Below are 27,534 nucleotides of genomic sequence, written 5' to 3'. Positions count from 1 at the left end.
AATTTAAAAATTAGCCACATGTGATGGTGCAAGCCTATAGTCCTACCTACTCAGGAGGCTGAGGCAGAAGGATCACTTGAGCCCAGGAGTTCAAGGTTGCAGCGAGCTATGATGATGCCACCGCACTCCAGCAACAGAGCGAGACCCTGACTCTTTCAAAACAAAAGATAGACCGGAATATGTCTTTGAAAGTTTAAGATCATTTCACCTGGAGAAAGAAGACTAGATTAGATGACCAAAATGGCCTTTTCACTTTAGCATTCTCTCATTTCCATCAAAGGAACATCTCAGTAATCACAGAAATAATCACATAAGTTATTAAAAATAAATTCTTACCTGCCTTCCAGTATTGATCACATAGAATGCAATGAATAGAGCCCAAAAGAAAGAATGAATGTCCAACATTCTTAAAATTAGCCAAGAATGGGGCACATCTGTTGAGAAGTGTATCCTTCAATGATTTTGCCAAAGCCTAAAAATGATCCAGTTTCTGCTTTTCACTGAAACTCATTTGGTTGCAGCTTGGGGTTAATAAATTCAAAGTTGTATGTTTGACCTTGATATAGATCATTTGGCTCAGCACGTAGGAAAAAAGAACCTATTACATAGTCCAACTCTATTCCACCTTCATACAGTCCCTAATGCTATTCATATGGGGAGAGGGAAGGTGACTCATGCAAATGTGTCACCATTACTGGAAAAACCATTCAAAGCACAGGTCTTGACAGCACCATGTCATAGCAGAATTCTCGGTCAAACCACAGTTAAGAGTAGATGTTCAATTTAGAACCAGCCCTACCACTTACTGGCTTTGTGTCTTTAGCAGAGATTAACAAGGCAAGACACAACATCTCGGAGCCTCCAATCCCTCCAAGATTGTGTAAAGCATCATGTTTGGAAAAGAACTTTGCACAGTACTACATGTTATTTGTATTCATATAAGGACCATAGTTCATTGCTACTATACATTTCATACTCTCTCAGATCAGACAGGCTGGCTAAAGGCTTTGTTGTAATAGGATCCTGTTTGGGGTCAATTTCTAGAAAGCCCTTCCCCAGTTCCATATGTTCATACCAGTAGAGACAGGATTAGTGAAGTTAAGGAGCTTACTTACAAGGGAAAGGCCTATTCTGGGCCTGCTAACAAAAGGTAGGTGTCCCACACGCATCCTTTCTTCCTTTTCAAGCCTCAAATGGGTAATCTGTGGATATTATGGGTATTTTTGAGCCATTATCTCAAATTTTAAAAAAAGTAAGATGCGAAAGAAAAAGGGACGTCAATTGAAGTATAATTGTTTCTTAATGGTAAAACCCAAGAACTCTTAAAGAATTTAGCCCAGCTCTTCCTCCTTCCTGTTGTACAAGGATAGGTCTGCTCTCAGAAATGACTTCCGCGAGCTGAGCGGGGACCACAGCAATGGTTCTGAATCTCTTTGGCCTCAAGTGATCCCTTGGGAATTTGACAAAAACACCACCCCTCTCTCAGGAAAATGATCATATAAAATCTTGTGCACCATTTCAGGGAGTTGGACCCCTGAAGACACACTAAAGACCACTTGCATGATCCCAAGTTAACGAGTTGGGGCTGAAGAGGGCATTTGTTGGCTAAGACTTCACCATAACAAAGCCACCATGTTGGAGTGGCATCACACACTTACCAGTTAGTGGCAGTGTGCTGAAGTTGGGGAAGAATCGCTGTCCTATAGAAACCAGTGTCCTAATGTGCTTTTATTGTTTCGTATTTCCACCTAGCCTAAAGTCTGCTGCAATTTGGGATCAATTCTTTCTTCTGTTGCTTTGACTGATGATAGAGAACAGCTGGGTTCTGTTTTCTATATGACTAACTTTTTAGAGATGTGAAGGGACTATTTTGGGCAAGGAGGTTAATTAGGTAGTAGGAACAGATGAGTAAGAGGCTGTGGAATATTTGGTAGAGGGGCTTTAAAAACAGGAAGGACACCTGCCTGAACTTTTGAATGGTCCGTCCTGCTTTGAAAGCAGGGGAGGAACTTACCACTGAAACCAATAACTGGAAAAGGCACACCACTGCAGCCTCTTCTGTCGATTTAAAATGCTTCTGACTTTACAAGTTAGTATAACATTTTAGCTAAGTGGAGGAAACAAGAGGGAAATCATATGTAGATTAGAATAAAAATTTATTTGGGTAAAGAATTATATTTTGTATTTGCAAAAGCTGAAAATGCTCATAAAAATTACCACCCCAGAGCTTGGATTTCCACTGGATCCAGCGCATGAAACAAAGAGTCTGTCACTTCTTCTTGCCAGGTTTGGGGGCCTTTTCTAGGCCTTGGATGTATTTTCGAGGGATCTGATATTCTTCTACAATCCAAAAAGCAGACACTCCTCAGTGGGGTATGACTTTGCCCCCCCGCTGGCCCTCCACGCTTCCCCTCTGGCTCACCGTGTCATTCCTTGGCCCCGACCCATGGACACAGCTGACCTCCAGCCCCCTCGGCCCCACAGAGGGCTCATTCCTGCTGTCAAGAACTCCCATCATGTGATCTGCTCTTCCACACCCAGCTCAAACACAACTTCCCAGGGAAGCCTTCTGGATGGACCATCTGTCCCTATACCTCAAGGCTGAAGTATTTATTTCAGTAATTTTTATACTGATTAGCTACTTTCTAGTTGTACTTCAGGCATTTATAATTTTCTCATGAGAAGGAATGTAGGTGTCTATGTTCAATCGTGTGTTCATCTGTTTTCCTCTATATTTCTTCTCAGCACCTCACATGGGGTTCTTCACATAAAGGAACTCCCAATCTAGAAGTTAACTGCTAGGTACTGCCATAGGCCATGACGTGACTTTGCTTATTGAGCATTTATTATGTGCCAGGCCCTGAGGATGAAAAAGGAGAAGTTTCTGCCTCGAGAAGCTCAGTCTAGCAGGAGGTTCAGATATTAGATAAAATTAACTAAGCTGCAGATACTAACCAGAAATATAAACACAATGGGAAAGTGCTACATTAGCAATTTTTTAAATGCTAATTTAATGAAATAGAACATGCTCTGGGACAGGCTTCTCATGACCCCTGAGCTGGGCCAATGAGCTTTTGCAGCGAGGCAGATTCAGGTTGTGAGAAGGTACATTAGGCGAGAGGACAGCCCAGTGAAAGCGTGTAAGTATGGACATAGCGTGGTGTATCTGGGGACAGCAAGCACATGGTGATGCCTGGGACGGGGGTGCCGAGCTGCCAGAGAGACAGCAGGGAAAATGTACTCAGGCTGGGAGGGTCTTGTTTACGAGCTTAGGAGTTCATTCTGAAAGCATGGAAGAGGTATACAAAGTTTTTTAGATTCCAGCCATTGTGTCCTTTAAAAAATTTTTTTAAATTTTTAAAAAAAGAAGAAAAAAGTTTTTTTAGAGGGGAGTGATATGATCACATTTGTTCAAGAAAGTTGATCAGACAGAGATGTGGAAGCTGATTTGAACTAAGGACAAACTGGAAGCTAGGTGACCCAGAGTTAGTGGAAAGAACTTGGGCTCTGGAGTCTAAAGATTCCAAGCCCAGCTGCAGCACCCAAGAGTCAGATGATCTCGGGGCAGGGCACACTGAACCTCCCTGGAACCTCAGTTTCCTCATATGCAAAATGGGTAACAGTTCTACAACATCATTACGATTAAGAGCGATGCCTGCAAAAAGCCCAACAAAGTGCCTGGCAGAGTTTGGGTGCTCAACAAATGTTTTATAAAAAGGGAAGACCAGGAAGAAAACTACTCCAATAGTACGGTGGAGAGAACATTGAATTTGAAAGGGGCCAAAGATCTGGTCAAACACTGGCTCCACCTTTTGCTGTGTGTGTGTGTGTGTGTGTGTGTGTGTGTGTGTGTGTGTGTGTATTATAACTAGACCAAGTTGAGTCAGCACGAAGATCTTTGCCCAGCTAGACCAATGCCTCTGCTCTTCAGAGGAATGCTTACCGAGCAATAGCCAGCTGAGGTGGTGGACCTGGTTTCCCTGGATCTGCACCTGCAGGCTGTCCTTGGCCCCGGGGGCAGGAGTGACAGTGGTGCTAGCCTGGCATCGCTGCTGGAGGATGGCAGCCACTGAGCATGGGTCCAGACCATAGGTCTCCAAGTTCCGGACCATGGTCACCTGGAGGGACAGTGAGAAAGAAAACCAATGGTGGTAAACAACCTACACAAAGGAGAATCAAGATGGCGGACGAGAAAAACCGCCAGCCAGAGTGTCTCTGCAAGAAAGACAGATTTCAGAAGATAGTGAAAAAAATAGTCAGGCAGACGAACATAGTTCAGACGAGGGTCGGAAGGGAGAGCGCCTGAAACTATAGGAGACTCCACAGGAAGAAGCTGCGGAGGAGAACTGGAAGGAGAAAGGCCCCTGAGAGGCTCGGAGACCAGCAACAAGGGTAGGTGGAGCAGCTCCATTTCCCCTCCCTTGCGTTTTGGACTGCGGGTGGGCTCCTGAGTGAAGAGACCTGCCCACACCAGCCCAGAGATGGCCACCGCCAGTGAGGACAGGACACCAGGCTCCCATCTCCCTCGGGGCACCTCCCGGTCCACAGATCCGAGCCAATTGGTAGGTGCCATATTGCTTCTTTCTCCCCTCCCCCTTTGCCTACTGGCCCCTGCCGAGAGAGACAATTTAGCCACCTCCCGGAGGCATCTGCAGGGAATGGGACCTCTCCTTTTGGGGACCTACAGCAGTCTGAGGGGTACTCAGATTGTGAGCTCCCTACCCACCCACCCTCCCAGGTACTGCTTGCCTGGTGACTCCAGGAAAGCAAGGCAAATCCTGAGGCAGAGAGACATGATCCAGCCTGGGCACCCCGTGGGTGACTTAAGACCATCACTCCTCTCCCTGGAAGGGTCAGGGACTGATCTCCAGGGCCCAGGGGACAGGCCTGCAGACCAGATCCCATACACCCAGGCCTCAATCGCATTGTCCTGGGGCACAGAAGAGTTATTTGTGAACGACCCTACTGAGTGTGTGTGCCTTCAGGGGCAGATCAGCGTGCCTGAGGGGCAACCCTCCTTTCACAGGAAGGCCGTGGCACCCAGCCCAGTCTGCAATCCTGGGCAAGGAACCTCCTGGCCTGCATTGACAGCCAGGGGACATCCACTGGCTTGAGGTCCTGCCTGCTCACAGAGGCCCCAGAAAAACTGCGGAATAGGGGAGGGTGGAAAGGAGCGAGGCCTGCTCTAGACCATAGGTCTCAGACAGCCCCACCCCCCACGCAGATTTTCCTGCTGAGTGGGGCCATTCCAGCCCCTCCCTGGCAGCTTTGCCCAGAGGCAAAGAACAGACCTTTGACCCCTGCTAAAGGCATTTGTGGAGTTTGAGGGCAGGCTCACCCAACCCAGCTCTGCCCAGACTCACTCCCTGACCTGCCCCCACTGAGGTGCAGAATAAGGACACACCTGGAAGTCCCAGGGCCCCACCCACCACGTGAGGCACTAGAGTGTCTCTCCAGAGGAACAAGAGCTGGTCACAGGACCCAAAAACAACACTGTAGTCTGCTCCTCCCAGCAAGCGCCACCTACTGACAGGGAGGTCATTCTGCACACCCTTTTACTGCATCTACTGACTCATCCTATAGGGTGTGGTTGAATCCCACCCACAAACACCACCTAGTACCTAGTGCCTCAGAGACTAAACAGGGTATGTCATCATCTAAACGAAAATCTAAAGGCAAGAAGCAGTAGCTGATCCAGATGGGAAGGAATCAGCGAAAGAACTCCGGAAGTATGAAGAATCAAACGGAAAGCACACCCCCGAAGAGAAACACCAGTTCTCTAGCAATGGACATTACCCAAACTCAGAACACCAAAATGACAGAAGAAGAATTTCAAACATGGATCATCAGAAAACTGAATGATATGCAAAGAAAAAATGGATAACCAACACAAAGAAACCATAAAAAGAAAATCCAGGACTTGGAAGAAAAATTCACTAAAGAAATTGAAATATTAAAGAAAAATCAAACCGAACTCCTGGAAATGAAGGATTTATTCAAGGAACTACAAAACACAGTGGAAGGCCTCAAGAGCAGGGTAGATCAAACAGAAGAAAGAATCTCAGAGATCGAAGATAACACCTTCCAATTAAATAACTCAGTCATAGAGATAGAGCAAAGAAATAAAAGACCAGAGTCTGCAAGAAACGTGGGATTATGTAAAGAAGCCTAACGTAAGAGTTATGGGCATTCCTGAGGGTGAAGAAGAAAATACGCAAGGGTTAGATAAGCTATTTGAAGAGATAATTGAGGAAAATTTCCCAGGCCTTGCTAAAAAATCTACATACACAGGTACAAGAGGCCCAAAGGACCCCTGGGAGATTCATTGCAAATAGGAAGACACCACGTCATGCAGGCATCAGACTGACCAAAATATCCACTAAAGAGGCACTTCTTCGAGCTGTAAGGCGAAAGAAACAAGTAACATACAAAGGAAAGCCCATCCGAATGCCAGATTTCTCAACTGAAACCTTACAAGCAAGGAGAGACTGGGGCCCCATCCTCACTCTTCTGAAACAGAATAATGCCCAGCCTAGAATCTTGTAACCCAGCAAAGCTAAATTTTGTATACGACGGAGAAATTAAGACATTCTCAGATAAACAAAGACTGACGGAATTCACCAAGACAAGACCAGCCCTCCAAGAAGTACTCAAAACAGAGGTGTATATGGACCAGCACAAGAAACACTCACGAATGTAAAACTACTCAAAAGCTAAAGATCAAAGGCCAGATACCACAATGGCCCAAGAAAGAAGACGTAGCAATGAAGTTCTACCCAACAGGATGAACACAAATCTGCCCCACCTATCAGTTCTCTCAATAAATGTGAATGGCTTGAACTCCCCACTCAAGAGACATAGGCTAGCCCAATGGATAAAAAAATACAAGCCAAGTATCTGCTGTCTCCAGGAAACTCATCTAACTTGCAAAGATGCATCTAGACCGAAAATAAAGGGATGGAAATAGATATTTCAAGAAAATGGAAGCCAAAAGAAGGCTGGTGTGGCAGTTTTAATCTCAGATAACTTAGTTTTTAAATCAATAAAAGTAATGAGAGACAAAGATGGTCACTATATAATGGTGAAGGGTACAGTTCAACTAGAAGACATACCTATACTTAATATGTATGCACCCAACTTAGGTGCACCCAGATTCATAAAGCAAACCCTACTTGAACTAAACCAAATGATAAATACCAACACCATAATGGCCGGAGACTTCAACACCCCGCTGACAGCATAGGACAGATCCTCCAAACAGAAAATAAACAAAGAAATAATGGACTTAAACAAAACGCTAAAACAAATGGGCCTGATTGACATTTACAGGACATTCTATCCAAACTCCACTGAATATACGTTCTTCTCATCAGCTCATGGAACATTCTCTAAGATTGACCATATCCTAAGACACAAAGCATGCCTTAAAAAATTTCAAAACATAGAAATTATACCATGCATCTTCTCAGATCACAATGGAATAAAAGTAGAAATCAACCCTAACAGAAATTCTCATTTCTACTCAAAGTCGTGGAAGCTAAACAACCTTCTCCTGAACGATCATTTCATAAATGAGGAAATCAAGACAGAAATCAAAAAATTCTTTGAACTAAATGACAAAGGAGACACAAGTTATCAAAATCTGTGGGACACAGCTAAAGCAGTTCTGAGAGGAAAGTTTATTTCCATAAATGCCTATATCAAAAAGACAAAAAATTTACAAATAGACAACCTAATGAATAGACTCAAAGAGCTGGAGAAAGAAGAACAGACCGATCCCAAACCCAGCAGAAGGAGTGAAATTAATATGATCAAATCAGAACTAAATGAAGTGGACAACAGGAAAACTATACAGGAGATTAATAAAACAAAAAGTTGGTTCTTTGAAAAGATAAACAAAATCGACACGCCCTTGGCTAGACTAAGACCAGAAAAGAAAAATCTCTAATAACCTCCCCATCAGGAACATGAAAGAGAAATTACAACTGATGCCACAGAGATACAAGATATCATCTATGAATTCTACAAAAACCTTTATGCACACAAATTGGAAAATGTGGAGGAAATGGACAAATGTTTAGAAACACACAACCTCCCTAGGCTCAACCAGGAAGAAATAGAATTTCTGAACAGACCAATATCAAGAACTGAAATGGAAACAGCCATAAAAAACCTCCCCAAAAAGAAAATCCTAGGAACAGATGGCTTCACACCCAAATTTTATCACACCTACAAAAAAAAAAACAAAAAAACAAAAAAACAAACAAACAGGCCGGGCGCGGTGGCTCACGCCTGTAATCCTAGCACTTTGGGAGGCCGAGGTGGGCGGATCCTTTGAGCTCAGGAGTTCGAGACCAGCCTGAGCAAGAGCGAGACCCCATCTCTACTAAAAATAGAAAGAAATTATATGGACAGCTAAAAAATATATATAGAAAAAAATTAGCCGGGCATGGTGGCGCATGCCTGTAGTCCCAGCTACTCGGGAGGCTGAGACAGGAGGATCGCTTGAGCTCAGGAGTTTGAGGTTGCTGTGAGCTAGGCTGACGCCACGGCACTCACTCTAGCCTGGGCAACAGAGTGAGACTCTGTCTCAAAAAAAAAAAAAAAAAAAAAAAAAACAACAAACAAACAAAAACCAAACAAAACCTGGTGCCAATCCTACAAAAGTTATTATACAACATCGAGAAAGATGGAATCCTCCCCAACACATTTTCTGAAGCCAACATAACTCTAATACTAAAACCAGGAAAGGACGCAACAAAAATAGAAAACTACAGACCAATATCCCTCATGAATATAGATGTAAAAATCCTAGCAAATCAAATCTAGGTGCTTATCAAGAAAATAATCCATCACGACCAAGTGAGCTTCATCCCAGAGATGCAAGGATGGTTCAACATACGCAAATCTATAAATGTAAAACACCACATAAATAGAAGCAAAAGCAAAGACCATATGATCCTCTCAATAGACACAGAAAAAGCATTTGACAAAATTCAACCCCCTTTTATGATAAGAACGCTTAACAAAATAGGCATAGATGGGGCCTACCTAAAAATGATACAAGCCATATATGACAAACCCACAGCCAACATCATACTGAATGGGAAAAAATTGAAAGCCTTCCCACTTAGAACTGGAACCAGACAAGGTTGCCCACTGTCCCCACTGCTATTCAACATAGTGCTGGAAGTCCTTGCGAGAGCAATCAGGCAAGAGAGCAGAATCAAGGGTGTCCAAATGGGGATGGAAGAGATCAAACGCTCACTCTTTGCAGATGATATGATATTATATCTAGAAAACCCCAAGGATTCAACCAAGAGACTCCTGGAACTGATAAATGAATTCAGTAGAGTCTCAGGATACAAAATCAATACACACAAATCAGAGGCATTCATATATGCCAATAACAGTCAAACTGAGAACCAAATCAAAGACTCAATACCCTTTCACAATAGCAACAAAGAAAATAAAGTACTTAGGAATACATTTAACTAAGGAGGTAAAAAGACCTCTACAGGGAGAGCTATGAAACACTGAGGAAGGAAATCGCAGAGCATGTAAACAGGTGGAAAACCATACCATGCTCATGGATCAGAAGAATCAACATTGTTAAAACGTCTATACTACCCAAAGTGATCTACAAATTCAATGCAATCCCTATTAAATTACCAACATCATTTTTCACAGATACAGAAAAAATAATTTTATGCTTTGTATGGAACCAGAGAAGACCCCATTTAGCAAAAGCAATTCTAAGCAATACGAACAAAATGGGAGGTATTAATTTACCAGACTTCAAACTATACTACAAGGCTGTGGTTATTAAAACAGCTTGGTATTGGCACAAGAACAGGGACACAGACCAGTGGAACAGAATTGAGAATCCATATATAAAACCATCCTCATATAGCCATCTAATCTTTGACAAAGCAGACAAAAACATACTCTGGGGAAAAGAATCCTTATTCAATAAACGGTGCTGGGAAAACTGGATAGCCACATGTAGGAGACTGAAACAGGACCCATACCTTTCACCTCTCACAAAAATCAAATCACAGTGGACAACAGACTTAAACCTTAGGAGTGAAACTATTAGAATTCCAGAAGAAAATGTGGGAAAGACTCTTATAGACATTGACCTAGGCAAAGAATTTATGAAGCCCCCAAAGGTAATCACAGCAACAACAAAAATAAATAAATGGGACCTGATTAAATTAAAAAGCTTCTGCACAGCCAAAGAAACTGTCACGAGAGTAAATAGACAACCTACAGAATGGGAAAAAATTTTTGCATACTACACATCCAATAAAGGACTGACAACTAAAATCTATTTAGAACTCAGGAAAATCAGCAAGAAAAAAAATCAAATGACCCTATCAAAAAGTGGGCAAAAGACATGAACAGAAATTTTTCAAAAGAAGATAGAAGAATGGCTAACAAACATATGAAAAAATGCTCAACATCTCTAATCATCAGGGAAATGCAAATCAAAACCACAATGAGATATCACTTAACTCCAGTGAGAATGGCCTTTATCAAAAAGTCCCATAACAACAAATGTTGGCCTGGATGCAGAGAGACAGGAACACTCATACACTGCTGGTGGGACTGCAAACTAGTGCAACCTCTGTGGAAAGCAATATGGAGATACCTTAAACAGATACAAGTAGAACTACCATTTGATCCAGCAATCCCATTATTGGGCATCTACCCAAAAGAACAAAAGACATTCTATAACAAAGACATCTGCACCCGAATGTTTATAGCAGCACAATTCACAATTGCAATGATGTGGAAACAACCCAAGTGCCCATCAATACATGAGCAGATTAATAAAATGTGGTATATGTATACCATGGAGTACTACTCAGCTATAAGAAACAATGGTGATATAGCACCTCTTGTATTTTCCTGGAAAGAGTTGGAATCCATTCTACTAAGTGAAGTATCCCAAGAATGGAAAAATAAGCACCACGTGTACTCACCATCAAATTGGTTTCACTGATCATCACCTAAGAGCACATTTAGGAATAACACTGATCGGGTGTCGGGCAGATGTGGGTGGGGGAGGGGATGGGTGTATACATACATAATGAGTGTGATGCGCACTGTCTAGGGGGTGGACACGTTTGAAGCTCTGACTGGGGAGGGGTAGGGGGGAAAGGGCAACATACGTAACCTAAACTTTTGTACCCCCACAATATGCTGAAACAAGAATAAAAAAAAAATAACCTACACATTGGTTAGAACTGAACTTCTGTTGGCAACCAACCAATTCTAAGTAGACATATTAACAATAGGAAATATACTTTTCATTAAAGCTATTGACCCAGAAGGACAAGATCAAGTCAAATAAACAAAACAATCCCCCTGTTCAAAAGGCTCACATGAATACAAAGCATTTCCATTAAGTTACTGTAAACAGAGAAATACAATAAAAATGTTTCATTTGCTTTTAAAATTATGAACACAGAACATAAAATTTCATTCCATAAGTGCAGTAAGTATTAAAATATGTATTTATGGCCAGGTGAGGGGAGGAATTTGACAACCTGATAAGTGAAAAAGGAGAAGAGAGAAAAATAAAGAATGGGAAGGCAATAAAACAGGAGCAGAAACAATGTAAACAGTCTATGAAGAAAACTACCCTTGTAAAACTGCATGTAGGGAAATCACCATGTCACTGAATACTAATAACTCCGGGGACTTTCTATATTAAAATCTGTAAATCCTCTCCAATTAGACAAAGAAATAAAGATCAAAAACAAGACAAAAAAAAAAAAGAAAAGAAAACCAATGGTGGTGGCGACCCAACTTCAGGATTCTGGAGCCTCACCCCTCTGCATTTAGGTCACCATCCCTATAACCATGGAACGTTTTTATCCAGTAAATTATTTTTGTGCTTCTAAGTTGATCCTATCCTATATATGTGTTATATATTTAGTAGGATAGATAATCTCTATCCTACATATAACATATACTTTTTTAAAAAGGTTTTGTATTATGGAGAAGTTACAAACACAAGTAGAATAATATAATGAACCTCATGTACCTATCACCAGTTTCAACAATTATCAACTCATGGCCAACCTTGATTCATCTATAGCCCTACCTACTCCCCACTCCTATATTACTTTAAAGCAAATCCTCCTAGATATCAGATCATTTCATCTATAAATATTTCAGTATGCATATCCAAAAGATAAGGCTCTTTTTTTTAACATTAAAACAAAACCATCATCACACCTAAAAATAAATTACCAATAATATCAAGTATCTAGTCAGCAAGACATGCATTTTCCCATTATGCATCAACTTTGCAAATAAGTATTTGACTTTGAGATAAAAAAGAAAAACATTAATGCTTTTAAAAAATCATAATTCTCTCTTTGTTGCTTTAAACAAGTTCTCTCTCATTCATGACTACAGATGGTAAAGTGTGTTACTGTCGGGGTGGGTGGGAATGATTGCTATCAATAAAGTCTACAAAAGTTCCAAATAACTTTAAGCTTGTCAAGGGACTCCAGACCCAGAGAATCTGAGAATCAGTAAGACTTTAGAGGTCACCTCTATTCCAACCCACTATGTGATGCACAAACCCACGATTACATCTTTCGCTAGAAAGTGCTGACCTAACCTTGCTTGCAGACCTCCAGAAAATAACTCACTATTTCATGAAACACTAATTTCTTTTTTTTTTTTTTCTTTTTTTATGCTGAAGAAGTTTACTGCAAAACACCAATTTCAATTTTGGACAATTCTAATTATTTTACTATTAATAGAGAATTAGTGTTTAAATAAATTAATATATAAAAATTGCTTAGTATGGTATCTGGCACATACACATTCGATAAATAGTGGTTTTTGCTAATTATTATTAAATTTATCATTACTGTTTCTCATTTATTGTTGATAGGCCAAGTACTATTCTAAGTGCTTCACCCATATATATTCCTTCATTTGATCCTCAAGATAGGTATTAGGCCCATTTCTCATATAATGAAACACAGATAAAAAGAGATTAAGTAGCATGCTCGAGGACAAGGGGTGAGCCAAAGGCTGCATTTGAACCCAGGTCTAAGTCCAAAGCCCATGCTCATAACCGTACACTACTAGAAAATTCCTTATTTTGAACTCAAGTCTGTCTTCTTGGGATTTCCCAAAAATCCTATTTCTACACTACTTTTCTAGAGGACAGCTTTTCACATATTTGAGGACAGATATAATTGCTTCCCTACAACTTTGTGTTGTCAAGCTAAACACTCAGTTCTTTTAGCAGTTTTTCACAGGTTATTTTCATTGAGCAAGGCCCAAGAGTTAAAAGGACGTATAAGAGCTGAAAGCCCACAATCTAGTTCCAAGAAAAAAAATAAAAATAAAATCCTGTTTACTTTAGGAACCAGGCTCTAGCAAGTTTCCCAGCACAAAATCCTAGAGGGCAGCGAGTGAGGGGGTCAGCTTTACCCGTTTTGTACAGAGCTCAGCCCAGGCACACAAACGTGGCTATTTCATAAACAAACTTTAAGGTGTTTAAGGCCACCTAAAAACCTCCAATAATATTAGGGAGACTAGAGCTTGGCAATGACATTAAATCACCATCCTCATTGTATCTTTTGAAATTTACCTTTTTATTAGAAGCTCTCTGTGCTAGGGTGATGTCAATTGGATAGATTTTCCCTTTCTTCACAATGGGCTCTTGTCCGGGAAAGGTCACTTGATAGGCAGGCTGCAATTTTTCCAAACATCTGAAATGGGAGTTATGAGTTGTACACTGATAAAGCCAACAGAAACCATTTCCTCATACTCCACTACCAGCAAGCAGTCGGGTGTAACTCTATCTTGCAGGGCAGGGGTTTGAAATCTTGGCTGTACATTAGAATCATTCAAATCACCTAAGGAGCTGCACCCCAGGCCAATTAAATCAGTATGCCTGACCAGACATACTTTTTGAGACTCCCCAAAGTGCAGCCAAGGTTGAGACCCACTGATTCTAGAAAGGGAACATCGGTGACTTGAGCCCCTGGAAACTGTCCACTGGCCTGGCTGCCTGAGAACCTGCCCAGTTTACTTTGTGGAGGTTACTACCTGTCTTAAGAACGTACCTTCTCCAGCCTGTTGCCTCCAAGTGTTGCTTCACATTTCTGACATCTTTTACAGAATACCTTTACCATAAGGAATTTCTACCTTTTATCTAACCAAATTGTCTCTTGCTATTACATATAACAGGATTGACAAACTTTTCTGTAAAGGGCTAGACAGTAAATATTTTAGGTTTTGTGGGCCATCTGGTCTCTGTTACAACTATTCGATTCTGCCATTATAGCACAAAAGCAGCCCACAGACAACACATAAATGGATATGGTTGTGTTCCAATAAAACTTTATTTACAAAAACAGGTGGCAGGCAATGGGCAGTACTTTGCTGAATCTTGATTAAACTATTTTCAGTTATGGTTCTGTGGAAAAGAAGGAGTATTAAGAATCTTTCCTTTGAAGACTTTTTAAGACAATTCTCCCCAAACTTCCTTTGCTTCTAAATCTTCCTGGAGTTCTTATTTTTAATTAATATTACTTTTCTTTCTTCCTCTCAAGTTCTCCTATATTGTGTTGGCTGAAAGTGTTCTAGAGACTCCACATCAGAATTACTCAAGCCTGTGTTTATGTAGACTGACATGGTATGAATTACAGAAAGAAAGTCAGAGACTAAGAATGGGGCATGTGGCGGCGTTGGTGGTATAGTGGTGAGCATAGCTGCCTTCCAAGAATGGGGCATTATCAAAGTGCAAGGTGACAGAGAAGTTGAGAGGGACTGCTAATGCCTATTACCTGGTCAGGAGACTGTCCCATGGAAGCTTCATGACTGTGTGCTGTTCACTTTTCTCTAAGAGGCAGTCACATAGGATGGGATCCAGCTTTACAAGACTGAAGGGAAAGAAGAGGCAATGAAGAAATCCCAGATGCAAGGGCCAACTCAGGATTCATCTCTTCTATGTCCTTATGGTCATCCAGGATACAATTATGGGACCACAGTCCACCAGGCAATGTACCCTATGGATGGGAGGTACAAGTGTGCTTTCCTAGGAGGAGAAGCGGGTGGTGGAGGGAAAAGTGGGATGGGATAAATCTGAAGACCAGAATTTTTTGTTTAGCTCTGCTCACTGACCATGTGACCGCAGCTTTCTGGGCTTAGTTTTCACAGTAGGCTAGCAGGGGTGAAAGATAGGAAGTGGGGATCCTGAAAATGAGGGCATTAAATTAGGCTGGTAGGCCCCAACTTTTTGATCATGACGATGTCTTTTTAAAGTAAAAATAATTAATCAAACTCTCTTCATCTGGTAATTTACCACCGGTATCCACTTATTAAGAAAATAATACCATAATGGGTGTAAACGGACAGTTAGATAGAAGGTATCAGTTCTGTTCAATAGCAGAGTAGGGTGACTACAGTTAACAACAATGTATTGTATATTTCAAAATAGCTAAAACAGAGGACTCGAAATGTTCCCAACATACAGAAATGACAAATACTAGAGGTGACAGATGCCCAAAATATCCTAACTTGATCATTACACATTTTATACGTGTAACAAAATATCACATGCACCCCATAAATATATACAAATATTATGTATCATTTAAAAAAAAAGAATAAGGATCAGGGAGACGGGTGTGGAAAAACAAAAAAAATAAAAAATAAATAAATAAATAAATAAATAAAAAAGAATACCAAAAAGCCATGATGACTTCAGTAAACTTTTTTCTAAAGTTTGCATTTATTCCCCACAATGGTCCCTTGAAGATCATTCACCCGGGTGAAGGTGAGATAATTACTCAGTCTACGTCAGTGTTGACAGCATACATAGATCTGAACACCCCAGACACTAACTCTGGGTGTCCACAGCCCACGGTTTGGAAACCAGCGGTCTTGATTACCTCTGAGATGCCGTGATTTTCTACACCCGGTTCCAGACATTCTCCCCAAATGTGTCCACGTCTGCTAAAGATGAATACCCACTAAGACAGAGCTAGTTCTGCTTCTCATCCACTCACTTTTTGTTGTCTGCATCCACCAGGTCATTCTTCTTGGCATAGTCAATGACGATGGTTCGGACCTCACTGCCCTCCAGCACGCTCCCCTTCCTAGGTGAGAAGGGACCCGGGGGTTAGTTCACGCTGTGCCAGGAGACAAACTACAAATCCTCAGCCTCGCTCCGGGCTGAGCAGGAAGCTCTCCTCAGCTTTTGCCTCTATTTTCTTCCCTTTTCCTGACCGAGGTGAGCATGACTGTGTGAAGAATAATCACAGGTAGAAAAGGGAGAGACCTACTCTCTCGATCACTTGGTCCAGAGAAACTTCCAGGGAAAAGAGGTTTGAAGCTGGCTTTGGGAGAAAGGGAGAACGTGGCAGAGCAGGTTTTGCCAGTCACAGAAGACACTACTTAGGTTGAGAGAACTGCAGGCCAGAACACCAAGCAGGCAGAGAAGGGCTGCTCTCCAAAAACTCACTTGTGGCCAGACTCCTGGAAGAGCAGGGTCATGCTGGCTGGGACACAGTAGAGGGATTTTATATCTGGAGGGTGATAGGGCTGTTCCCTGCTACCCTCCTGGATAGTCTGGGAGGTCGGGGAGGGCTCGGGCATGACGAAAGATGTGATCCTAAAACCCAGCAGAAGGAAAGAAAAGAACACATTTTATACTAGTGTCTTGCAATCCCCAGTCCGTGGCCCAGGTGCCCTGGGGTCAGCTGGACTCTAGTGACCAGGCCCGCTGCACTCACCTCGGGTGTTTCCAGTCCACAGCCACAATGCTCTCCACCCCTTTGCTCAGCTCCTTCACCTGTATAATCTGCTCCTGCTGCATTTGCTGCAGGAACTTAGAGAGCTAAGGGAGAGAGGGCCAGTGGTAGGGGACTTCATTGATTCCACACACATACTGCGCACCTAGGATATGCCAGAGCAAGCCAGGCAGGAACTGTGCAGGGATATGGGACAGTGCCTGCCCTCATCAAACTAGGAACTGCAAGGCCCCCACCCTGAGGGTCAGGTAGCAAGAAGCTGCTAGAGACTAACTGGTGAAGACTCTCAGAACTCTAATCAGACATAAAGGGGTCAAAGGGGAAAGGGGAGTGGGTGCCACCAACAGCTGCGACTCAGGAAGAGTTTCTTTTTTCCCCCCTTATACCTGGAATCAAAACACTTAATTCTTTAGTTTGAGCCCTCTAGACAGGGCTTCCCCAGTGTCCCTCTGGCTCATGTCACATGTGCCCCTACACAACTCTGTGTGTGGGATGAAGAGAAGGTGTCTGCTTACCTTTTTGTAGCTTGACTTCTTTATGTCCAGTTGTCGTCCTTCAGGGCTGATGGCAGATGGAAAAGGCAAGTTAAGCTAACAAGCAGTTGTAGGGGACCTGCCTGACACTGAGAGGAGGGCCTCCTTCCTCAGCCTGCCTCTCCCACGTTGAGAAAGGCTGCTGTTCCAGAACTCTCTGCCAGGTGGTGGGAAGAGAGAGGGAAGCAGACTATGGGCCTAAGTCAGTGCTGTCTGATAGAACTTTCCATGAAGATGAAATGTTTTCTATCTATTCTGTCTAATGTGGTAGCCACTAACCACATGTGGCTATTAAGCACCTGAAATGAGACTAATGTAACCAAGGAACTGAATTTTAAATTTTATGTACCTTTAATTTAAATTTAAAATAGCCACATGTGGCTAGTGGCTACTGTACTGGATACAGCTTTAGATTCCTCTCAGGCCAGACAATATTCAGTGGCCTCAAAAGTTCCACCTCAAGGTGAACCTTTCCAATGCCAAGTTGACACTATAGACAGCCAGGCCTAGAGTAGGGTGCAGCAGATAAAAACGTAGGGACAAATTCAGCCACATTCATCACTTATCCGCTGTCTATGTGGTCACATTAGTGCCACGATAGCAGAGTTGAATAGTTGCAACAGAGATGATATGGCTTGCAAAACTGAGAATATTTACTACCGGGCCTTTACAGAAAAAGTTTGCTGACCCCTGCCCTAGAGCAATTAGTTTTGAGAGGCAGATTCCTGACAAAAACTGTAAATCTTTTCCACTCCCCAGAACTCACATCTTCTCTCAAACTGTGACATGCAAGAGCGATGGGATTCTTAGGGAGCCCCTCTACACCCACCCCGGTTTAAGAACCTCTACCCTAGAAAATATTCCAGGACCCCTTTGCCTACTTGCTACCCAGCCAGGTCAGGACAAATTACCAAGTATCCCACCACACTTGTCATAGAGTGCCTTAAAGAAGCCCGTATGTAAATGGGAAGAGATTACATTAGAAACTACTGTTTTAAAAGTTAGAGCAAGATTCTCAAAAAGAAAGGTGTTCCATCTCAAGGTAAAAATCAATAAGCAAACCTCCTGACATGACAGTATTTATCAAGTGCTTGTCATATGTCAGGCTATTTAATCTTTACAGCAACCCTGTGATTACTGGCCATCAGAGCTCACAGAAGCCCAGTAAGCAGTTGAAATCTGCCTTGCTCGGACACCCCGGGGAGCCACAAGTTTAGCCCAGATGGGTCTATCTATCTTCAAAAGTCCAGATTCCATCCACATGTACCACCACCTCCCTGGTGCCTCGTGTTCTCAATGGGCTGGGGGCTCACACCAATTCTTCCTCCTGATAAAACCTAATCTGGCCCACCTACTTTTCAGAAGTGCGAGGGGGCTGAACATTCCCAAAGAAGCCTCCTGACAAAGAGGCTGCCCCTGGGACACCTCCTGTATTTATCAGAGACAGCCTAGAACCACCACAGCCAGAGGCAGTGTTCAGAGAATCTCGACACTTTTAACCTTCCATTTCCTCAACATCCTTCCAACTAGCTAAAAATTTAAGTGTTTAAAACGCAGGACCTAATTAATTTGCCAGATCAACCTCCCACTCCTCTTTCCACAGCACGTCCCTCAACCAGCCTCCTATCGGCCCTGTCCTAGCCTACTGCCAAGACGCAGGAGTGAGACCCAATCCCTGGCCTTTCGCCTTCCATACCAGCAGGAGAACATGTGGCTGCCAAGGAAAGTGCTGGTGAGTAAAGGGAGGTCAGCTTTTTTGACTCGGCACTTCAAAGCATGCAAGAAACATCGCTGTAATAATTCATCCATTTGCTCTGCAAGGAAAAGACAAGAACCACATCCTTCCTGAGGGATACAGAATGCCTGGTGCAGTACAAGAAAACGACCTCCCCAGCTCTATCCCCACCTTAGCCCCTGGGCCCTGAAAAGGAGCCCATTCCCAGGTACCAAAGCTCCCACACTCTTTTGAGCACTGAGCCTTTAAAGAGAGTTGACCCCAGAGAAGGAGTCAGGGCACTAAGTCCCACCATGCCAGGGGCATTCACCCAGACAAGTCAGAGCCAGAAGAAACGCTAGAGGGCTCTGTAGCTGGGAACAGTCCAAATGCCGGGGCAGACTGGCACCCGGGGAAAGGACTCGAAGGCATCAAAGGGCTGCTGCACCACCCTCACAGAAATAAGGACTTTTCCCTCCTCTCCTGGAGCTTCAGTGCCATTCTAATCAGAAGTGGGGTAGAGCATATTCGGCTCTTAAATTGCGAGGAGGGGAGATGGGCCCTTCTACTCCCAGAGTTCTACCTTGAAGGGTTTTGCTGTCTGTGGAGTCTTGGTTCAGGCCCCCAATGCTGGTGTCTTCTGAGGCTTCGAAGAGCAACTTCTCCCCACTGGCCTGGTGAAGCTCCCCATTCTCCTCCTCCTCCTCTCCCTCCAGGGTCAGGCGCCCCATGTCTCCCTGCAGGGCGGGGTTCACCTGGACAGACCCCTTCTCTTCATTGAGATCTGCGGGATCCAGGGCCAGTGGAGCAATGGAAGGTGGAGAGGACTTGTCTCCGGATCGCCTGGAAAAATCTCATGTCAGAAACACCAAGCAGCAGCCACAACACTCTCCAACCCTGGTCAGGGAAGAGTCAGCAGGGAGTTCAGAGACAGGAATGTCCAGGAAAGAGCAGAGAGCCTGTGCTCATGCCTCAATCCTATTTTCAGTTCTGGGCCTAGAAAATTCCATGCCTCAGTTTCCTCATTTCTGAAATGGGGACAGTAAGTCTTGCCTTCTCCTTAAAAAAAACAATCATAGGCATTCCAAGACAGAGAAAGATTAAAGAAAAAGCAGCTTAAGGTAAGCCCCCAAAAATGTTCCCTTCATATGAGTTAATAATAAAACCATTTTGAATTAAACAACATTAGGACCACAGATGCATCCGTAGTGCCAGTTTGGTGAAAGACAAACCCAGGGCTCCTGTGCATTAACAAAACACAAGTACCTGGACTGCTCAAGGACTGCAAATCAGTGGCTCTGTGTTAACTACAATGCAATCCAACTTGCAGAGTACAGATTACCATGGTTTTACACCACTAGGCCTTAGGAAGACAGTAAAAAAAGCGGTGCCACATAGCAGAGCATGCAAAGAGGTAAAAAGCTTTATCTTACCCACAAACATGTAGATCAAACTATGTTTTAACTGATAGCTGTAGCAAGGCTTGTTAGTATTTTTAACAGTAAGGCCAAAGTGTATAGTGAGGTTATTCTGATCAGGTAAATACCATAAACATTTTTAAGGGGAGGGGCAGCTGCTGACAAAACAACTTAGACAACATGACCACGATTGCTGTTGCCTGGACTGACAAACAACACGGTGCCAGAGGAACATCAGCCATCAGCCCTCAAATATCTGCTAAAAAAAAAAATAGGCTGATGAGGTAGTGCCTGGACAATACTTGTAAAATGAATAACTCCAAGACTGGGCTACAAAATATAAGGATGGCTCTATCTAGGTCACAACACTCGGCTAAAAGACCAGGTTTGGCTTTTGAGGAAAGCACCATTTATTGTTTTGGTAAAATGATAAGAAAATAACTGGAAATGAACTGGTATCTGGCTCAAGAAAGCAACTGTTATGGTCAGAAAGTGTTACTTCCATAATGAGGAGGAGTCTCAAATGTGAAATTTGAATATCATAAAAGTAATTGATTATCACTCTGGTGCCTGAGGATGTACCTGTTTTGATTTGGATTCAGAAGTCCTCACCATGGGGCCAGATGATGCCTAAAGTGTGCATGGTGGATAAGGCCAGACTGACCAGAACTATAAAAAATTGAGTATCACCATACTCAGGGGCAGAGTAGACAATCCCTAAGACCTTCTTTCAGGTCTAGGATTCTATAAATCACCCCCAAAATAATCAAAGTTCTGTTTAATTTCTTGCCCAAACAGGAAAAAAAAATTCTTTTCTCCATATTTGGCAAGGAAATGCAAGTCTGGGGTCAGCAACTTGCCTAAGGACGTGGCTTGGACCAACACTCTCATTTCTGAATCTCAGGACCCGTGCTCTCTCCACCCATCAACAGAAGAAACACTGTACCCACCACAGATGGTCCTGGTAAGTGTGGAGCACAGAGAAGCCCCTTCCCTTCAGGCCTGAAGTCAGCATCTCAGCTGTGGACATGGCAGCAACTCCGATTGCTACAGGGGCTCTAAGAAGGAAGCCAGAGACCAGGGTCAGGGAAGGTCTACCAGAAGAGCACAGGTGAGGGCCATCTTTCCATATGCACGGTAAAAGCACCACAGTTACCAACGTGAACATCCTCTTGTATCATAAAACTAAACTCAGTCCAGTCTCAGTTTTCTTCAGATTACCTGTAAGTATTACTTTCAAAAATCCTTTAACCAAATATTACTCTTCTATATAAGTAACTCCTCTGCTGAGGTTATCACTACCTTTTTTTAATTGCTAGTAGGAATTAAACCCAGGCAGGACTTGGAAGGATATTTATAGTTCCCTTTAATTTCAAAAATATAAATTATCTCCTCTACCTTAAAGAAGTCATAGCCATCCTGCAAGGAAGTTCAGAGCCATAAATGAGGTTGAGGGACGCCGTAGGGAAGAGAGAAGAGACGAATAGTAGAGACAGCCAGAGAGGTTCCTTCTGAGTTGGCTCCTTATGACAAGGCTTCTCTGTGTAACTACATATCTAAGAGCTGGGTACTTCCAGGATATCAAAAACAATCACATTTACAGTAACTCCAAAAACTCCCAAAGCCCAAATGAGAAATCTCTGTCATCCCAGTGTTACTCAAGCATTGACCACATACTGCCTGTGGGATAGGTGACCAGCTGGGTAACAGTGGGGGATACATAGGACTGGCGAGGTAACCTGGGGAGAAGATTCAAGGGCAGAGTTCCCAAGTGTAGTTAAAAAAAAAAAAAAAAAAAAAAAAAAAATTTTTTTTTTCCCCACTAAACCTGGTGGCTCCATCTTCTGTACCATACATAGCAGCTTTCAGTCTGGCTTCTTTCCCATTTCTTAAAAGAGGGTTTTTTTTTTCCTTTCACCCCTAAAAAGGTCAATGGCTTGAGAACTCCACTCCTGAACATGACTTGTATTTTTAACAACCTCCTGCCCCTCATAAACTCACCCCTGCCACAAACCATCCCCACCTGTGCTCTAAAGGCTAAATTGAATAAGCTGAATATCCACTTATGTAGTTTCTTCCTATCTTGGGTAGAATACTGGGGGGAAATAATGATGCCACCATTCTTTTCAACTGTAACTTCTGTTATAGGGAAACAAAAGATTCTATGTGCTTGGTTCCAAAAGGTTCAAGGAAAAGAGAAGAATATGAGTAGCAAAAATAAGATCTTTAAACACTGACCCTTCTTATGCCTACAGTCTCCCTCTCCTTCTCTCTCAAAGAAGCAAAGATTAGAATAATGAGATGTCATTTTTCATTCACCAGGATGACACAAATGAAAATGATCCATCGTATACGGTGTTGGTGAGGGTGCAGGGAAACAGGCTCCACATACGCTATAGGTCGGAATGAAAATTGACACAGCTTTTTTGTAGAAAAACAGAAAACGCACATGATTTTCAACCCACCGGTTCTGCATTCTAGGTAGCCCTAGAGGCATCAATAAGATATTGTTTGTAATAGAGACAAATTGGAGCCAACCTCGGTGTCAATCAGGCAAGCACTTCTTCCATTACTACGCAGCAAATAAAAAGATTCAGCAGATCTGTGTGTGCTAACATGAAAAATGCCCATAGTACATTAAATGAAAAAATACATACACACTATACTTTTCTTTGTATTTTTAAACACACATACCCAAACCATATATTTTTATATACATATGTATATATACATCCAAGATGGGCAGCAGGAATACATATCAAAATGATAACAGGTACTTCTAGGAGAAAAGGATTGTGGGGTGACGGGGCTTTTGACTTTTTAAAGTTGTTCATACAATTACTTCCTATTTTAAAAAAGAAGCAGTGGGGCCATCAGCATTGGAGGTGGAGAGAAAACAAAAAAAGAAATAAAAAGTTATTTTTTTGTAAGAAAAAATAAGAAAAAACAAAACAAAAAAAATAAAAAAAAGCAGTGGGGTGATGGTTGAACAACTATAAATACTAAAAGTAACTGAAATATACATTTTAAAAGGTGAATTTTATGGTATATAAACTATATCTCAATAAACCTATTTAAAAATAATTAAAAAGATGAGGCTGCTGATGTGGACGATGGGGGAAAGTATGAAGGTGATGAAAGACAAGGAAAGACCAAATAAGTGTCACAGACAAAAGGAGACTAAGACGTGGCAACTAAATGCAATGTGGTATCCTAGACTGGATCCTTGAATGAAAAAAAGACATTAGTGGAAAATTGGGGAAATACAAATAAAGTCTGTAGTTAACAATATTGTACCAAAGTTAATTCTTTAGTTGTTATAACCATATTGTGATTATGTGAGATGTTACCATTTGAGGAAGCTGGGGTAAAGAGTAAATCAGAACTCTGCTGTCTTTGCAACTCTTCTCTAAATCTAAAATTATTTAAAAAAAAAATTAAAAGAAAAAAAAGCAGCAGTAGCCGCAGCAAGTACACTCAGCCCAGATGCATGGACCCTCCCAGCAGGCTCAGGCTCACTGCAATTCCCCTAATGGCCCACTTTCTGCTTCTTTCAAAATAACCTTTTTTTTTTTTTTTTTTTTGAGACAGGGTCTTACTCTGTCACCAAGGCTAGAGTGCAGTGACACAATCATGGCTCACTATAGCCTCCAACTCCTAGACTCAAGGGATCCTCCTGCCTCAACCTCCTGAGTAGCTGAGAACACAGGCACATGCCACCATGCCAGCTAATTTTTTAAATTTTTTTTAGAGATGGGGGTCTCACTATGTTGCCCAGGCTGGTCTCAAACTCCTGGCCTCTAACAATCCTCCACCTTGGCCTCCCAAAGTGCTGGGATTACAGGTATGAACAAACATACCAAGCCAGAAGAACCTATTTTTTCTTTCAATCTTCTGTCCATATGCTTTGGAAGTTGTCATTCCCGTTCAACCCTCTTTTACCTAAGTTTCTCCCCACTGAAAAGGCACAGCTGCCTGGCACAGTACCTGTTCCCCACCAAGGCAATGGCACAGAGGTCCCCTTTCTGTACCTGCGGCAGACCAGCAGGGGGCACAACTAGTCCCGGCAGCATCAAATCTGCAGCAAACAAAACAAAAGCATCACAACCTACATTCTCCCTCCATCAAATCTCATGTTTCACTTCATCATTTATTCACTCATCTGACAAGGAAACATATATTTTATTCACAAGAAAATTGAGAAATGGCAACTTGAGTATAAGACCTTCTCCCTTTGCCGGGGGGTGGAGGGGGCCGGGGGTGGAGTGGGGGGGGTCTAGAGGTCAAACAGAAGCACCAGACAGAGTGTCCTATACCACAATCTATCTTGTCCTGATCTCCTAAATTCAGCTTATTGACTTAAAGTACAGTATAGGGCAGTTCACAAGGTACTTTCATATCACTTATCTTATTTAGGCCCCACAACAGGGTCACAGAGGCTCAGAGAGCTCATGGAGGCAGCCCAGTGAGAGCTGTAACTCACACAGTGGAAAAAATTCCATTTGTCAACCATATGAACACAGTAAACGTGTAAATGTATTAAATCAGTAGGCCCGCACTAAGAAGATTTCAGCCAATAGCCAGAACATAGGAAAATCCTCTTACCTGCTCCCCCCACCAGTTTTTCCAGTACCAGAGGCCATGTTGTGAAGGTTGGTAGGAGATCAGGATAGGACCACAGCGTGTACACTGTATAAAAAAGAGACCCAGAAAACACTTACGACCAAAAAGTCAATCTCCTGGGGAATTGAAAAAGCTTCGAATTACAGTCACTTTAATTAGAATACAGAAAAGAAACTCAACTCGAAGGTAGAGAGAAGGTTGTGAGCAGATGCCCAAAGAGGTTTCATTCTTGAGGAAGGCAAAGACCTAAGAAACCAAGTATCACTTGAGACTTGGAGGCACCTAGATTACAGTAGCAGAAAACGGCCACAGTGGATAGAAGTAGGGGCACAGAACCTGTGAGGCTTCCAATTATGGATTCAGAAGCAAGTAACCTAAGAACAGCAAGCCAGCCTGTAAGAAATTTCGAAATTTTCCCGTGTTTATCATTATTCCCTCGTTTCACAGTGATTAGCAATAAAACACTTAGCTCAAAAAAGGTCTGTGTTTGTCTTCAGGTGTAGCAGGCAAGGGGGAGTAGGGGTAGGAGTGGCCTAAGAAGACAGCATTGCACTGTTGCAGCCAACCCTGGAGGACAAAAAGCCCCAAGTGACAAAGTAGGTGTCAACAGCTGTGGAAATGAGAAAAGGAGACTGAATCCCTGAGATTTATGACAAAGGGAAAGCAAAGAATCCTAGACAGCCAGTCAGAGCCTAAATGAATCCCTGTGAGACACCTGTGAGACATCTGATTAAAGCCCATCACTAAGACAGCTGGGTACGTAGCTTAATTAAACCAGCTTTTCTATCACAGTATCTCTCTTCAGTATCTTAGGAAAACTCTGCTACAAATCATTTTCAGAAATTTTTTTACATGCTCCGAAATTCCATCCTTTTCAAGATTTCTGCTCTATCCCTAGTTAGCCCACTTTAAACTCAGCCATTGTTCCTTCATCTCAGGACTTCCCTTTGCAACTACCCTCTCTTTCTGTGTTAGCCCTTTTTTTTCTCTCTCCTGTAGCCATTTCTGGTTTTGAAAGACCCAAATCCAGGAACACTAGGTCTACAAAGATCCTTAGGGATGGTATCAAGAGATTTTGTGCTTGTTTGGAGGAAAGTTAATGGAAGAAAAAGAGAAAAGCAGACGTTAAGCAAGGTTTATAATGGCCATCCCCATCTTGTTGCCATACCTGTCGGATACAGATTTTTCTCCAGTTCAAATAGGATGGGGTTACCACCACTCACGTACACCGTCACTGCCTCCCCTCTGTGAGCATACAACTTCACAATGTTGAGTTCCTCCTTTCCAGGTACCAACTCAGAAACCTGATCAGTTCCAAGGGTGGGGAAAGCAGCTGCCACATCCGCCCGAAGCTTTCTCCTGCAGAAAGCACACCAGCACCATGAATGCTGCCTGGATGGACTTTAGTAAATTTCAAGAACTAAGAAGGACTCACTATAAAATCGTGAGGCCCAAGGAAAGACTGTCTGGTTTATGATGCCCTATTCTCACACACTCTTCCAGAACATCTTATTCTCTTTCTTACCCAGTGTCTTATCTATTTTCACAAGATACTGAGACGTGTCTTTCCATTTTGTGAATGCGAAAACTGAAGCTCAGAGAGCAACCCAAGTTTTCCTGCCATAGAAAACTCAGCCCTGCCTTCCTGACTTCATACCTCGCCCTCAGACCCACTCCTTTCTCACATATGCTTGGCAATTCTGTCAGCTTATGATTAAATAGCTATACCATAACACCAACAATGACAATTATAGAACACTGGTTCCAAAATTCCCAAGGTGGTATCTGCACGGATACAGTTCTCCTTACCACAGATGCCTTATTCCCTTCCACCTCAGCTTCCAGCTGTCTCTCTTGCCAGAATTAATCTCTAGAAATTTTTTTCTCCTGTACGTTTAATTCTGGGTACCCCGCCTGATCTCTCCCAAGGTGCTCTAAGCTCTTTGCAGGGCAGGGACCCTGTATTCCTTTTTTTTTTTTTTTTTTTTTGCAGCCTCCACAACACCTCAGTCTTCAGTCAGGAAACGCTGACTAAATTACGTTTTCTTTTAAACTCACTAGAATATCCAAAAGTCAGCCTGGGAGATAAATCAGGCCCCCTCTCCAGCCCCCCCCCCTTCCTTTCACCCTTAAGTTCCTTCTCTGGCTGTACCCCTCGGCCTCCGCCCCAGGTTGGCTGATCAAGCCTAGCTAAGACTGGATTCCAGCCTGGCCCGAGAGACGCCTGGGTGTCCTGGCAGGCAGAGCAGGCCCCCTCCCTCCCTCACCTGTCCGACCCCTTGATGGCCGCGTTGGACTTGACCCGAAAGACTTTGGCAAACATGTCTGCTGGGGTGGCCCGGGGAAGGCAAGGGAAGCACAGAAGCCAGGGGATGTCAGGAAAGCCAGAGTGCAGCAGCTGCCCGGCCCGCAGCCCTGGAGGCAGCCATGCTGGGGCCCGGCGGAGAAAA

General features: G+C 42.8%; 1 protein-coding gene across 4 annotated transcripts; it reads right to left on the bottom strand.

The window, feature by feature from the left end:
* Positions 1 to 52: 52 nt before the first annotated feature.
* Positions 53 to 27,534, bottom strand: EIF2D (eukaryotic translation initiation factor 2D). Of its 4 annotated transcripts, XR_011231565.1 has the most exons (18): positions 27,352 to 27,521; positions 26,253 to 26,443; positions 25,067 to 25,150; positions 24,449 to 24,539; positions 21,412 to 21,519; positions 19,627 to 19,886; positions 19,026 to 19,143; positions 17,312 to 17,357; positions 16,779 to 16,882; positions 16,508 to 16,657; positions 16,053 to 16,142; positions 14,829 to 14,924; positions 13,628 to 13,748; positions 3,944 to 4,118; positions 2,218 to 2,340; positions 2,015 to 2,107; positions 1,116 to 1,202; positions 53 to 152 (listed from the first exon to the last, which is right to left on the bottom strand). XR_011231565.1 is itself a non-coding variant. In XM_069459709.1 (15 exons), the coding sequence occupies exons 1-15, from the start codon at positions 27,405 to 27,407 to the stop codon at positions 2,270 to 2,272; spliced, it is 1,761 nt and encodes a 586-aa protein (XP_069315810.1). In that variant the 5' UTR covers positions 27,408 to 27,534; the 3' UTR covers positions 2,140 to 2,269. The 4 variants fall into 4 exon arrangements, 3 of the variants coding, with proteins under 3 accessions (XP_069315810.1, XP_069315812.1, XP_069315811.1); XM_069459709.1 differs by lacking the exons at positions 53 to 152; positions 1,116 to 1,202; positions 2,015 to 2,107 and having other exon boundaries at positions 2,140 to 2,340; positions 27,352 to 27,534; XM_069459710.1 differs by lacking the exons at positions 53 to 152; positions 1,116 to 1,202; positions 2,015 to 2,107; positions 27,352 to 27,521 and having other exon boundaries at positions 2,166 to 2,340; positions 25,067 to 25,651; positions 26,253 to 26,309.

The sequence above is a fragment of the Eulemur rufifrons genome, chromosome 27 (assembly GCF_041146395.1).
Source record: "Eulemur rufifrons isolate Redbay chromosome 27, OSU_ERuf_1, whole genome shotgun sequence".
Classification (NCBI taxonomy): Eukaryota; Metazoa; Chordata; class Mammalia; order Primates; family Lemuridae; genus Eulemur; species Eulemur rufifrons.
The sequence above is the reverse complement of the archived record's forward strand: the minus strand, read 5'-3'. Positions and strand labels throughout refer to the sequence as shown.

Excerpts from the sequence above, each read along its gene's own strand:
- EIF2D (XM_069459709.1), bottom strand. The coding sequence starts at position 27,407 with ATGTTTGCCAAAGTCTTTCGGGTCAAGTCCAACGCGGCCATCAAGGGG. Across the intron at positions 25,151-26,252 it reads GAAAAATCTGTATCCGACAG|TGTACACGCTGTGGTCCTAT; the intron begins GTATGGCAACAA and ends TTTTTTATACAG. Across the intron at positions 4,119-13,627 it reads AGAGAGCTTCTAATAAAAAG|GTGACCATGGTCCGGAACTT; the intron begins GTAAATTTCAAA and ends CTGTCCCTCCAG.